This window comes from Streptopelia decaocto (genome assembly GCF_964273445.1).
Source record: "Streptopelia decaocto genome assembly, chromosome: 3".
Taxonomy (NCBI): domain Eukaryota; kingdom Metazoa; phylum Chordata; class Aves; order Columbiformes; family Columbidae; genus Streptopelia; species Streptopelia decaocto.
This window is the reverse complement of record NC_138656.1, coordinates 93,103,554-93,118,661: the sequence shown is the minus strand read 5'-3', so window position 1 is coordinate 93,118,661 and position 15,108 is coordinate 93,103,554. Positions and strand designations below refer to the sequence as shown.

The 15,108-nt window shown below is 35.5% G+C and overlaps 1 protein-coding gene across 1 annotated transcript in view; it reads right to left on the bottom strand.

The window, feature by feature from the left end:
• EYS (eyes shut homolog) overlaps positions 1–15,108 on the bottom strand; it is a gene marked incomplete at its 5' end in the record, with an annotated part of 687,713 nt that overhangs the window by 199,194 nt on the left and 473,411 nt on the right. Inside the window, one exon of the mRNA XM_082048968.1 lies at positions 8,428–8,657. Within this exon, the coding sequence (XP_081905094.1) occupies positions 8,428–8,657 (230 nt within the window). The remainder of the gene's footprint in view (positions 1–8,427; positions 8,658–15,108) is intronic.

Here is a 15,108-nt window from a genome sequence, read left to right as displayed (position 1 = left end):
TTTATAATACAGTGATTTTATTTTGTCAATTATAGAGCTAAAAATCATTAAAGTTCCTGATAGAGGACAATTCTTGATGCAGGACAATACAATTCACACAGGAAAATTGGTTTTATTTTTGAACTTTGCTGTCTTAAATATGAATCTAACAGAAAGTAAGAATCTGACAGTAATTTCTGCTTGGGCAATGCCTTAAATTTTTGCTCTGTTTGATGATGTGTTCAGTATTTTCACAAATTCCACGGAAATACAATGGGACACTACATGCTCCCAACCTTCTGAACCTCTCACACGTTCTCCACAAACTGATCTACATGCATGTAGAATGTAAATATATAAGTGTATTGTGCCACTAGGAAATTCACCTTTTGAATCCTGAATTACCTAAATTCAGGATTTTAGCTAAATAGCTAAAAGATTTTTGCTATATAATTGCATACTTTCTTATAACAAACTATTATTACAAAATGTAAAGAAACTACTACAGTGAGAAGAAAAACTGGCTTTTACATTATATAAGAGAACCTAACTCATTTTCCTCAGTGGGAGGTTTACTATCTTGAAGAGCTTCAAAATAGTGATTTCCTAATGGTTAGATTATAAATTTCAGCCCTGTTTAAGCAGCAATAGTTTGAGATTTTATAAAAGCACAAGCACTAGTGTGCTGTGAATATGCATAAAAAGGAACATGTCAGGCACTCTTAATTAGAAATAATTTGGGGTTTCATGGTTAAGTCAGAGTTTTATCCTTAGGCCTGGAAACAGCAAAACCATTTCCTCTGTAACCACATCATGTAAGTAGCCCGTGTCCTCCCAAAATGACCACTCGCTTTGGTAGGTGACATGAAAGGATCTTCCAGTTGGTGTGTCCTTGAGCAGGATGCTTTAGTGAGGGCCCCAGAGAATCATGATGTTTGCTTCACACTCTCAGCTAGCTGAACCTTCTGAGAGTGGCCAGGGAGCAGACCGGCAGCTGCACATCTTTGTATCCAGGAATGAAACATTCCTTCTGTTTTTAATTGCAGCATTCTTGAAATCAAAATGTCAAGGTAACACAATGTACTGCCATGCTAACTCTTTAGCACAGGTGATTTCATTGGTAAAAGGCCTAAGTAACTACTGTTTATTCTGTTCTACAAAAGCAAACCCAGTCTTCTATGTCTCTTTCTTACAGGCTACATAATAAAGCTCAAACACATTATTTAATACCTCAGCTGCTTTATTATACGATATATCCTGTGGAAGAACACAAATGAGTCAAGCTCAGAAAATAAGCTTTGCCATACTGCCTGAGGAGACAGATAACATTTCCCCAGATGACTTGATTATCAGCAAATTAGCACTAACAGAACAAAAGGCAGCAATTCAGGTCTTACTGAAAGAAGGTGTTTCCAGAAAATGCCATAAATGGAGAACTAATGAAAGAAAAAGAAAGCAAGTATTTGTCACTTATGCAACAATGATTATCTTTGAATGAAAAATGACTTGAAGGAGTTGGGAGATTTACAGCTGAATATGTTACAAGCTTTAGAAACAATCAATTTTTATATCAACATTTTCAAGCAAAAAATCAAGGGAAGAAGGCTTGTTCCCAAAAATTCTAAACTTGTTATTATTTCATTTTCTGTTATCTGTTCTTGTCCAAAATAGCATTTGTTATCAAATTGTTTCATTTCTCCTAAAGATTACTATGACAAGAAAGCTTTTGTCCACATTAAAGAAGTAGTGATTCAGAAGTCTAATACTACAAATACCAAAATTTCACAGGTCTGATCTACATGAGGAGACAAAGAGGTTTCTACTGCTTTTATCAATTGTTTTTTCTTTCCCAGAAATAAAAGAACAGCTTCTTGAAAAGTGCTTATCCATGCAAGCCTTTATAACAAAATGTTACAGCTATCTCATTTTTAATAACATCCAAGTGAAAAATACAAACCTTTAAACAATACTTTAAAAGAATAATTAATTATTTTAAATGGCTCATGACTGGTTATGAATAGATGTGGATATAAAATAGAGAATGTACTAGCATACTGACAACTATTTAAAATGTTTATATCACTATTAACTGTTTTCACAGTAATTTTTCAAAGCAATTAGTGCCCAACAGGCTCCATAATGTTCTTTCAGAGCAGACTTCTGAAATGTATATCAACTCTCTAGTCTAGCTCTATAGTATACCATAAAGGAATAGATCCTATATCTGTTATGAAGATCATGGTTTGGGAGGAAGGGTCAGTGCAATGGTATATAGCTTTGCAGAGACTGGAACACCAGTTTGTTGGAGTCTGTACTTTGAAGAGCTCTTTCTGTAACTCAACAAGCTCTTTCTTTCTTGTTATCTTCCCTCTAGATATAACTAAGCTGTATCTTACACTGTCATTTCATCATGCTTTTAATCTGTTCTTAATAACCATAGAAAACTGCCATATTCCTTTGCAATTTCATGAAGTCCCCTTGAAGGTTTTGAGAAGTAGGTTGTTTTTAACTGATAAGCTACGTAAATGACCAAACTAGGAACAGAATAGATGGATCCTAATTCAGGATCTGCTGTAGCTAAATACCTGCATCCTTAACATTAAGGACACGAATCACATAAATTACTTACACTCTTACAGTTAAATACCTGTAAAGCTTACCCACCCCATGGGATCTGGGACATAGTTTCTAAATGAGAAGTAAGTGTAATATAATGTTGTATTAAAGCTCAGTTATACTGACACTTACTTTTGACGTGATACTAGAACACTGTTCAGAATGGCAGAAGAAAGATTAGTTGCAAATCTCTTCACCACTTTCTTGTGAACCCAGCTGCTCTTCCCTAAAAATCCTGTTTTCCTTCAATTTCAAAAACACTTCAGTAAATTAACCCATGGCAAGTAAAAATCTGATATGTAGTAACTGATAAAACAAGATGGCATCAGATTGGAGATATTTTAGACATCTTCAAAAACTTCTCCATAATTTTGTGAACTAAGAAGGAAGAAAGTTGGAACCGTATGCTAAGTGACTGTGCAGCTAATGTGATTACTCACAGATGCAGGTTATTGTGAAGTGTTAACAGGTTACACTTCGTAAGGTTTGCCTGTTTCATATCAAAGTGCAAGATAATGTCCATGCGGAAAAGTGCAGAGAACATTAAAGTTAATTTAGATAATTCCTTTTTTCATTGTTCACCAAAATAGTTTTTCTGTTGAATTTTATTATGCCATCCAAACTGTATGGGAATGGTTAGCTATTTCCTACACACACTTTAAAATTGTAATACTAGCAACTAGTGCATCAAAGCCAATATACAAAGTTATTTGCTTTCTGCCTAAATCCTCATTTGTTCTTAACTAGCCTACTGCGTTCTTAATTTTTAATGTCATCCTTTAAAAAAACACTCTAAATCTGAAGGGAAATCTTACTACTCTTAGCCCAAAAGCTAGAGCGTTAATGTTTATTTTGTGGGAAATCAATAGGTATCTCATGAGTTTAGACACTAGCTGTGATTTATGACATCAAATGAATTACTGAAGTTTATACATATCTCTAAAGTTTTATTTATTTATTTATTTATTTTCCTGCTGGCAGAATCGTACTGGGTCTTGAATCATTTTCAGGGAAGACAAAATAAGTGAAAATGCTTGAACTCTGGAAAAACAGAGGATATGGGGTAACAGTTTCCTGTTTTCCTTTCTGGATACCTCAAACTGAGACTTGATTGTGGAGATGAATGCATGGTTGCCTTTCCTCATCCTCACCTCTTTACATGATTCCCACTTCCTCATCCTTCTTTTTCATGGAAATTGTCACAGACTTGTTTTAAATCATACATACACAGTATAAACATTATTAAGGAGATAGATGTATGACTCACTGGACACATGAGATTGTATGCTTCTAAATTTGGCTGAAATCACAGAAGCTGAGCTAATTACATTTATTTTCAAAACCAGATAGAAAAAAAGACCAAAAAAAATTGACAGAGATGAATGATACTACTCAATGACACAACTTAGAAATGTTAAGTTAGGAACAATGTCTAGAAAAGATGTCAGCAAAAGAAACTTCAAATATTGGGGATGATATTATCAAGTATCGCTCAACAAACCAGGGATTCAACAAGTATATCTTGGGGAACAAATGTAGCAAAGTCTCCATGTGGGTTGTTGCAAGATAAATGCCTGTAACAGCCTCCTATTTTACTACTGGTTTTGCAGATTTGTCAAAGGAGTTGACCTTTAAGTAATGTACAGAACATACACAGGCAACATATAAAATTAAACAGATTTCCTGTTTTTAACACATGACATTTAAATATTCTTTTTATTGAACAATTTATAAAACTTTTACAGAATACTAAAAATTTTGGAGACTTTAAAATGTTAATCTTATAATTAACAGTCAAGGACATACTTTCTTTTCACACACAAGACAGTGATATTCCAAACCTATCGCTATGAACTTTACAGTAATAGACAACCATCTGCCTTCATGCTAAAGCAGAAGCATTACATTTTTTCCACTCGTGTAGGGATTTTGCAATGAAGCAGATAAAACAGCTTAGCTAACAAAGAATTGTTTCAGGGAGGAGAGAATGATACATTTCATATTAAAGTCAAAAAGCTTATTTACCTAGAAAGAAAAAGAAAAAAAAGAAGCTCAGAGTACACCACCTACCCTTCACTGTATTCCTTATCTACACAATCCTTCCTTTCTATTGTTTGACCTAGCAAACACAGTTCCATAATCAAGATTAAATTTATGCCAGCAGCAAATTTTCTACACTGCATTTAGAGTTTTTAAAATAAAGCTTGTAGCAATTTCTCCTTTCTGGATGACTTTGGTAATTTGTAGTTAAAATTTTTTAAAAAGGAAACACTGGAAGCACTGTTAAAGGGAACTGAGGCTTCAGCTGGTTGCATATATATGCTTTAGACTAAATCCCCACTTTGTATACATTGGCATATATCCAGTGCTGATATATTCAGTTTGACTTCAGCAAATACAGTCATTCATATCCATGATTTTCTGTTTCCTCAGAAAAATGAAGATAGATTTCCACTTTTCAAAATTGTCATTTAAGGACATTTCAGCTTTCAGAGGTATATGATCACTTAGAATAAATACATCATGTATTTAAATAAACTAGCTGGGCCCTAATATATCCATGATGACACTTATGTCTTGAAGATATTTCCTGTAAGGGCAGAACAAGCTGCTGGAGTTTATTAGTTACGAAGCAATCTAATAGGAAAATGCAACATTGCATATAATAAGATGCTATCAAATTGAACAACATGACTTAGATAATGACATTCACTTACTTTTACTACAGCAGATGGTCTTATATGTTGTCAGAAATATACACAAAGTAAGTCAGTGGTATATCTTAACCTAGATATGAAATAAGCAAATGCACACATTCTAATGAAGCCAAGATACCTATGCAGGGGTTGTATATAAGACCCTGTCTAACATGATTACAAGTTTACATTACTGAAATGTACAGATATACATTACAGTATCATTAAAATAGATCACAGCTATTTTTAAGGGGTTAAGAGACAATTTCCTTGACTGGAGCAAAGTTTCTGGATTGCATACGAGATAATTTACTTTCTCCTTTGCAAGGTCTATGGTAAATAATAATAAAATGATTACAGATGCCCTTATCTCCTGTACTTATGAGACTTTCTGAAGAACTGGTTCCTGAATATCAAAGGCTTATAATGAAAGTTCAGCTGGGCAATTTCTGGTCTCATTACACTAAATTATCAATCTCATTGAAACTACAGGATTAAATAAAATCACATTATGCTTCGGTTACTTTTCAGCCACTAAATGGAGGATACATAAAATCTGATCTCGACCTATATAAACATGCAGTGCGACAGCACATGCTCTGTTGTAGCTGCCCCAGTGAGCTGCTGATGAGCCTGTCACATACGGCAGCCCTGGCTGACCCGGGAGTGCTGAGCACCAAGGAGGCTGTTCCTTCTATTGACGGTGGGGTTGCAGAGGGTAAAAGCAGAGCTCTGTGAAAAGAAGAACCCTTTAACTCATTTTCTTCACACAACAGGGAAAAAGAAATGTTCTCCCAGTGCCAGAACTATTAAAAGACATCCCATGCAGAAAAATGAATCACTATTAAAATCTCATCACCAAGCATGCCTGCAAACATCAGTGAACCAAATGGTATCTCTTCCAATTTTAGAAAAAAAAAAAAAGGAAGATATCTCATGGAAACTAGACATTTAACCATTAAAATTAAGATATGATTATACAGCTGAGATTATATTCTCAAAAGGAGCTACTTGTTTCAGTTTTGTTTTGTTTTGCTTTTTTTTTAAATCTTGTATTCTGATTTATTAAATGGAATTTTTACCAGTTTGTCAAACGTAGGATGTTTCAGTCCTAATCATCAGATATTTGGTTACAATTGCAACTTATTATAATGATCTTCTACTTATAATTTGCTCTTCAGGTAGTCATAATTCAGTCATATTCTCACACATGATTTTTGAAACAAAGTCACAGAAAGAAAGAGGACTTCCTCATTTACACAGTGAAATAAACGTGAATTTCCCTTCAAAATGTAGTTGGAAGACAGTCAACTTGTCCCATTTTATGAACTCAGCAGGCCTATACTGGTTAAACTTCAAAGGAGAAAATGCCTTAGGATGATTTATTTTTGAATGAGCAACTCAAGAATAGCTTTTTTTGGTCAATGGACCGGAAGGTACTTCTACAAAAGTCCGTGACACAGAGAGGTAAATAATCAGTCCACGTAATATGATTCAAACATAGATTATGTCATTTTTCACTAAAAGCACCAAACTGTAGAAGACTGCTGGACTGACAGGTCAACTGGAAGGTAAGACTAGGTCAGAAGAAGGCAGCAATCAGACACCGGTAGAAGGCAGCAGTGGACTCCAGACACGGTGTCACCCAACAGAGTGGCTGCGCATATAAACTGATATGGCCTATTACCCCAAGATGCCTGTCAAACTCCTCAAATTTAACCTTGCTTACTCCTGGCCTAACCCTCAGGAAAAACCAAAATATGCTCCCATCCAAAATACTGCAGATGATGCTGATAAAAGGTTGCCAAATGCACTCTTTGGACTACAGGAGGGAATTCTGACACATACAATGTATGTAAATAAATAAAACACTGCCTTGAAATATTGAAAATACTTCATTGAAACACACTGAATGGTAACTAAATCAATTATATTTGAAGGAAACATGCTTTTTTCATTCCACTATTTTATGGATTCTGGTGCCATTTACACAGCTGCCATATACTGAAAGCAAGTGCAAATAGCATGCTTAGATACCAAATGCGTAGAAGATACTCACAGAATTCAATTTTAACACTGACAATGTGAAAATATATGATTTAATTTATTATAAAGTTGGGAAAGGCTGAAAGATATAACATTCTCTGATATCTAAGCAACACGACAATTTTTTTTTTGAGCTCACAGTCATTGATTGCTTTCACATATAGTGAGTGTAATGACCTACTTTCAGAGAGTAATACAAGGTGATGTTAGCTCAGATATACAGACAGCCTGACAAGGGCATTTTTAACTCCAGGTGCCTGTATTTCATACCATGGGAAGTTCATTTAGAGGATGTCATAGTTATATAACCATAATCTAGAAGATATTTTTGTTTTTTTCCTGTGTACCAGTAATGCCCTTTAATTACTATGAGATTTATCCACTGCCATTTATAACCCAACATACCTTAAAAGTCAAAACAGTGTTGGAAGCCAGCTAGAAAATCTGTCATAAAAAAGAACTTTCTGAAAAGCAGTAATGCAAAACAATTACAATTACAAAACAGAAACCCTGGCAGTTATTGATCAGTTTGTCTTATAGCCTTGATTCTTTTTACAAAGAAACCAAAATTGTTCAAAGAATTAACTTTTATTCAAATTCTAATTAAATTATGTTCTTTTGACTAATTTGTGCATTATAAGAAAGAGTAATACAATAGAAGTATAAATGAGCTACCGAGTGAAAAAAGCCCTTTTCAACAAAGGACCAGGCACAGTGGAGAAAAAACGATCTGTAGAAACGGAAAGCACATAATCTTTGAAGGAAATCTTCTCCTTATTTACATATATTAACTTTTTTTCTGTCCCAGAAATACTAGGTTGCATAACATGCATTAACACTGTGTACAACAATTTGCACAAATAACATTTTTTAATTTTCATTAACTCAAGCCTGCAACTCTTCTAACTGTGCCTGACTGATATAACCCATTTTACCCTCCAATTATTCTAAATACCTCAATGCATCTACTCCTGAGTTACCAACACTAAGTGAAAAGGAAAGCCGAGAAAGATGATGATCACTACTTCTTCCCCGTTTCCTGCTCCAAAGAAGCATAAGACAAAACTAGTAAAGAATGAACCATGACTACCTTTTTCGCAGAATCGGCCAGTAAAGTGCAGTGGGCAGTCGCACTGAAATGAGGTGGCACCAGTAGGCAGAGAGAGAGGATGACAAGTTCCTCCATTATGGCACATTCCTTCCTGGCACACGGATGGCAGTTCAGGGGAAATCTGAGAGGGCACAACAGGCTCTGGCAACTCAGTCACATCAGTAGAAACCATAGGGAATGCTGTTGACAGATGTGTGGATTTGGGAATCCTGAAAGGATAGAGACAACACATAAAAACAAAAGATCATGAGACATAATTTTGCCACTACGCTTCAGCTTCATTTGAAAACAGTAGGGTTTTTTTTGTTTAGAAATTCAGATTATATTTAAGAAAATGTGAGTACATTAGTAATTCTCAAATCAAATTCCCATCCTGAAATCTATTAAAAGGTAATGAAGGTATTTTTCCCCATGAGGGAGCAAGAAATTACTTCCATGCATGTAGCACAGTTTGTACATGCTCTCCGAATTCCCTTTCAGTGGATGTCAACAATGCAGTGATAAAAAAATACAGGCCTGAATTATTAAATATTTTATTGCTTGAAATTACCCAATCTCACGACTGTTCTAGAAGACATGACATTCATTGAAGTAGACTAAGCACGAGTATGCAGAAGGAAATGCTGCAGTACAGAAATACAGTACATTTTAATTCAAATAAATAACTACATGGGGGGAGAAGGGGGAGAAAAAGACAGATGGTTTTGTTTTCATATTTTACCACAAATTTTCTTGTTTAGAATGACATTATCTTTCACTTCCTAATTTTTGAGCTCTCCCATTAGCTACTAGACTGATATGTTAATAATTTTCCTCTTTTCAAGTTATTTCCTATCTCAGTTGCTAGAAATTAGTTAGCGATACCACCTGTTTGCCCTAATTATCAACTGTTTATTACTGCTTTTTGTTTTATCCAGAGAGACAAACTTGTGACTCGCTAAAACCATACAAATTTAAGGCTACTGATTTACTAACCAGAACAACTCTTATATGTATAACACAAATTGTTACAATGAAGGCAAAACAAAAGGAATCAAAAGGAACAAGAAGATTAATAGCTCTTTAATAAGCTTGCACAGCTAAGAAAAATAGTTCTCATTAAATTTTACATAAGAGCTAGACATTCTCTGATTTCATTAAGTTCAAGAGGTTCTACTTTTTTCCAGAAGGCAACTTCTAATTCTGAAATTTGGCAACATTAATCCAATAAAATACCTTAATATTTTTACTTCATTAGTAATTTATACTTTCTGAATATTTCTACTATGATTTAATGTTGTACAAATAGAATATCATAATGGAGAATGGGAGACTGGATTGAACTGAAATGTCACTGAAATTTTGGCCAAAACAGAACATAGGAATTATATATTTCATGCAATGGTTTATAGGCATCACAGAAAGTGAAAGCACTTCTGGCAATGTATTAAACATCAACAGCCAAATTATTTTTTATTTTAGTAAAAATTGAGGTTTAAACCTGCTTTATAAAAAACAAGAGTGATGAAAAGTGGTGTGATGGGACCCCTTCAGTGTGACTTTGCGTTCTCCATTCTAGGCATTTGTCTTCTTAGATCTAGCTTCTGAACTAATTACATCACCCATTTAGTGATAACAACCTGAAAACTTATTTCAGTAATTGTCTTTTTGGAATACATGTTTTATAAAGTACTAATAAGCTTCATAATATTGTGAAATACAAAAATATAACTCATTCCAGTTAAGTATAGCATTTGTAACTCTCATTAAATGAGAACATGAAAAATCAGTTTTCTCAATCATCCATACAGCACCTGTAAAACCTGCACAAAGACAGTGATACATGCTGGGAAGCAGGCAGGAAGGAAAAGAAGCTGGACAGAGGAAGGACAGAAATAATTTAGGACAAAGTACATATCTAAGGGACCCAGAGAAAACCACAGTGATTAATAAAGGAGTGGAGCCCCGGGGAAGTGCAGAAGGGACACAGGGCTTATGAGACAACAAAGAGGAGACGTGCAGAGCAATAATGATAAGGGAACCATTAGAGGGGGAAACTGAAGTAGGGACACAGACTGTGTCCGAAATATGAGACAGCAAAAACACATGCACTGTGGTGGTTAGAAATGAGGATACAAGGAGTTCAAGGCAGTTAAAAGCCATCCACTTGGTAGGAGAGAAAAGCATCCACAAAGATGGCAGATGAAAAAGCTCAAAACAAATCCCCAAAAGATTCTGGAGAGGTTTTTTAAGAAATAGTGATTTTCTGTTTATTTCCATGTGCATTAGTAGAATAACAACATTTCCATTTACATGAATAGAATTACAACAAAGGGATTACTGGGTTCATAACCATCCTTTTCTCCTAAAGGAAATAACTAACATGATCTTCATATGGGCAACATTAAGTGTCTACGCAGCTAGCACAGCGAATTAAAAATGCTTAGTCACCTGCTGCTGAGATTGCAACCACTGATTAAAAAAAAAAAAAAAATCTTAATTTTCTCCCCTAACATAAACTAAATATATTTGAGAAACTCTGAACTAATAGTAGGCTTATGTAAAGAAATCAGACATTTACAGGAGAAATGTATTGGGAGTTATTGCTGGGCTTTGGGTTTGGTTTTTCTGTTCCTCCTGAAAAAAATCAACAACAAAACTAAATAAAACTTGGGGACAAATCAGGGCATAATCTAAGATCTCACTAGTAGTTATTAGAAAGACCATTTCTCTAATGAAAGATAATCCTATAGATTACCATTACAAAATTTATTCTTCTGAGTCTGGTCACAGTTACTCTCAGGGGTAAAACAGTGAACGAGAGGGAAATGTGCCTGACTGGCAGGTTATGCATTCTTGTATCCACTGGAAGCACTGATTTCCAGCTGTGGAAGTTTCAGATCCCCTTTCAGGCAGGAAGCTACTGTTTTTTCTCTGAGATAGAATCACAGGAGTGTGCTTCGAATGAAATTTTATGAGCGCAAACAATGCAGCCTTACTTCATTTTTTGGATGACATTGTAATCCACTGAGAAGAAAGAGAGGAAAGCTTCTTGGCAGGTTGATTTCTCCCCGGTTCATTTGCCTGTCTCTCGCAGTGTGTCAGCCTTTGCAGTGTTGTTCTGGATGTTTTGCTTCTAGATGGTGCCTGACTGCTTACGTGCCAGCATTGCTTCCAGGCCCCCTGCAGCTCGCTGCCTTGCTGCAGAAGCGGAGGAGTTTGCCTGGGCTGGTTAGTGGGGCGAACGTCTGCAGCTGCTCTCACAAGCCATTCGAGCTGCTGCTGTGAATAAGTAATGATGCCAGCTCAACCCAGTTTAACTAAAACATTTATTTGAATAAAGAGCCAGGAAGTGTTTAAAGTAATTTAGTAATTGAGGTGTTAGAAGTTTTGACAAAGTGTAACAAAAACAAATCAGGCAAAACTTGATTCCCTGATACTACACACCAAGGCCACAATTTTCTGGCTTTTTGTTTGTTTTTTTTTTTTTTTTCTTTCAATTCCTCAGCCTGTCACTGCCTTTCAGGTCAACTATGCACATGAAGATGATCTAACTTGCTATAAGCAACAACACATTGTTTTTAATCTTAAGATGAGCTCAAACAGCTGAATTTTAGAGGTTTGTAACCTTGTGTTTCATAGCTGAGTGCATGGACCTTTGAAATGCTTGCCTAAATATAGATGTTAGTGCAATTTGAAGTCTTGTTTATTTCATATTACATTCTTTACCGCTCAAACAGAATGGCAGGAATATAGCACTTAGAGACTGTACTTAATGTTAAGTTATTAAACCAAAAGCACACATACCCTACCCAGCCCTGCTTCCCACTCCCTGTGCTTTTCTTCTCTCTTGAAAAAGAGCCCAATATTATTAGTGTGTGGGGTTAGGGGGACTGTGAATTAAAAAGTTAAGAAAACATCTGGGAGGCCCCAGCTGTGCACTGACCTGGCAGTGCAGGGGCTCAGCCTCGCCAGGGATTGTTGCTGGTTTAACCCCTATGCTGGGGACAGTGACCGTGACTGGCGCCAAGAGAGCTGCGACTGTTCAGCCTGGAGAAGAGAAGGGGAGGGGAGGGGAGGGTAGAAGATGAAGCCAGACTCTTCGTGCTGATGGCCAGTGAAAGGACGTGTGGCAATGGACACAAACTGAATTATAAGAAATTCCACCTAAATATAAGGTGTTTTTTTTTGTTTGGGGTTTGTTTTTTTTTTTTTCGTTTGTTTGTTTTTCTCATAGAGGTGATTTATCTGTATAATGGACTTCAAATTGAGATCTGCAAAGAGAGCAGACTTGTCCTCAAAGTCATTCATTATCAGGATGGTGGCAGCCATGTCTGCAGAAGCACTCTGACATTTTTCCTGAAGCATGTTGATGAGACATGCAATGGCATGGGAGTCCCAATGATGTGATAACATCCCCACTGCCTATATCTTCTGGTACTTATGGACTTAACATTTTATTACTGAAGTAAAGGATTTAACCTTATCTGATATAAGTGTGATAAGGAAGTTTGTATTTTTAGCTTGTCAATAAAGTAATTTGTGTTGGGAAGCAACTGCGTTTATTTGCAATTTTGCTTGGTAGAAAAGTGTGTAGATGTCATTTTTCTTGGGCTATGACAGACTATTATTTTAAGCAAATGTTTTAGATTTGGGAGCCAAAAGAAAGATTTTTCAAGTGCATTAGCATGCATGATAGATTATAATTTCAAAACCTTATTAAAATGAAAACAACTGTACTTCATGGAAATGTTGATCTAAACAGGAATAAAAAACTAGAACCATGTAATTTGGCAAGAACAAACAAAACATTTTAAACTGTTTATTTCCCTGTTCACAACCATGTCAAGAAGAATACTTTAAATGGCATTTTACCAATTTCAATGAATCCATGGAACAGTGTATCTGCACACTTACCCTACTGGAGAAACCACTTAAATAACTCAACAGAGTAACTGAGGAAACAAATTCAGAGATTATCAGAGAGAGATCATTTTTATTCAGCAGTTTATATATGAAACTTATTTCCTCACCCATCCCAGTCTTTGTTTGATTTGAAAGAATCAGGTGTCTGTTTTTGTAACAGAGATGACAATCAGATCTATCTCTTAAAAAATCCAATTCTCAGTGTATTTTCCAGGCTATGAGCCCAGCTTCTCCCTCCTACCAGGCACAACATTTGGTAGCAGAACTCAGTGATATTGTAGTTGCGGCTTCCCATTTAAAAATTTGCAGTTGGTATAACATCATTTGCAACTGCTTTAGCACACACAGCATCTCATTTAATGGTGCAAACTCTTAGCAATGCAAATAATGTATTCAATATACAACGCAGCCGAGGGTGTGAGAATGCAATTAACAGATATAATTAAGTTTATGAAAGCTTGGTTTACAAATCCAAAGAAAAAATTATGAACTCCAGTATGCATAGAAATGCCAGATATGGGAAGAAATGCCAGGTATGGAAAGAGAGGTCAAAGAGGAAAGAAGAAACAGGAGTACATGTGCTAATAGACATTCCTGTTCTCTTTGCTTCAAAGTATGTAGATACCATAGACTTTGCAACAGATAAACAAGTTAATGTGAAACAGAATTTACAGCAAAAATTCTTTATGTTGAAAATTTAATAGCAAAGGCTACCCCTAAATATTTCATTAAAGTGAGTTTTCCTTACATGATATTAAATATATATATATATATATATATATTAGCCCCTAAGTTCAGGGCATGACAATGGTTTCTCTAGAACAAAATTTCTGTACCAAATGCAGTTCTCTTTTTACTTGACTTGCTTGCAGAAGTAAATGAGCTTTGAGTATGTCATTTTTTTGCACTGATCTTTACTTGGTCTTGGTTTTGCACATTTTGTAGCCTTCCCCATCCTCCTTTTAAAGTTCTTCTTGACTTTCTATCATCCAAACATTAAACTCAAAAGAAGGAGAGCAATCAAAACTACAGAACACTAAGTAGACCAATGTGCAAATATTAAAATTTTTGAAGTTTATGCAAATCTCAAATCAGTCTGAACTTCAGCTTTCTTTTTTACATTTAGTCAATAGTCACAGAGAAGCACTTCCCAGTTTCATCTTAGCTGCCATTTAGAAAAACAGCACTTGAAATACCCGAGTACTGCATTTTTTTCTGTTGATTTATGCAACTACTTTGTTTCTTGAAACTAGTGGTTTTGAATGGGAAAAATACTTTCATTCCCTCCTTGAAAATTCTCCCAGTCCTGAATAGTTGAGTAAATTCTACTAGGTAAATTGAGTTCCTGTAACAGAGAGGCTGTGACAGTTGTCTATCATATCACAATTCCAGAATGAAGTCACTAATGTTTACCAAAGCTTCTCTCTAGCTTCAAGGGCTATAGATATTCTTCTACCTCCATGATGCCATCCACAATTTAGACTACAAAATGGAAGATCTACCTATGGCATATTATTGTAGCACAATGTGTCTGTGAGGGATAAAGGATAAACACTTATTGATACCTGATATAAAATTGATTTCCTATGTAATAATTCATCTTGGGTAGGATTTCTGCACTGTAATTCTCGGGACTGTAGTAGCCAAACCTTTGGTCTATGCCCACAGTAAAGATTCTCCAGAAGGCTAGAGTCCTGCCTTGCCAAGAAAGAAAATTAAGTGCTTCAAGAGGTATATTAAAAAACCAGAATTGAT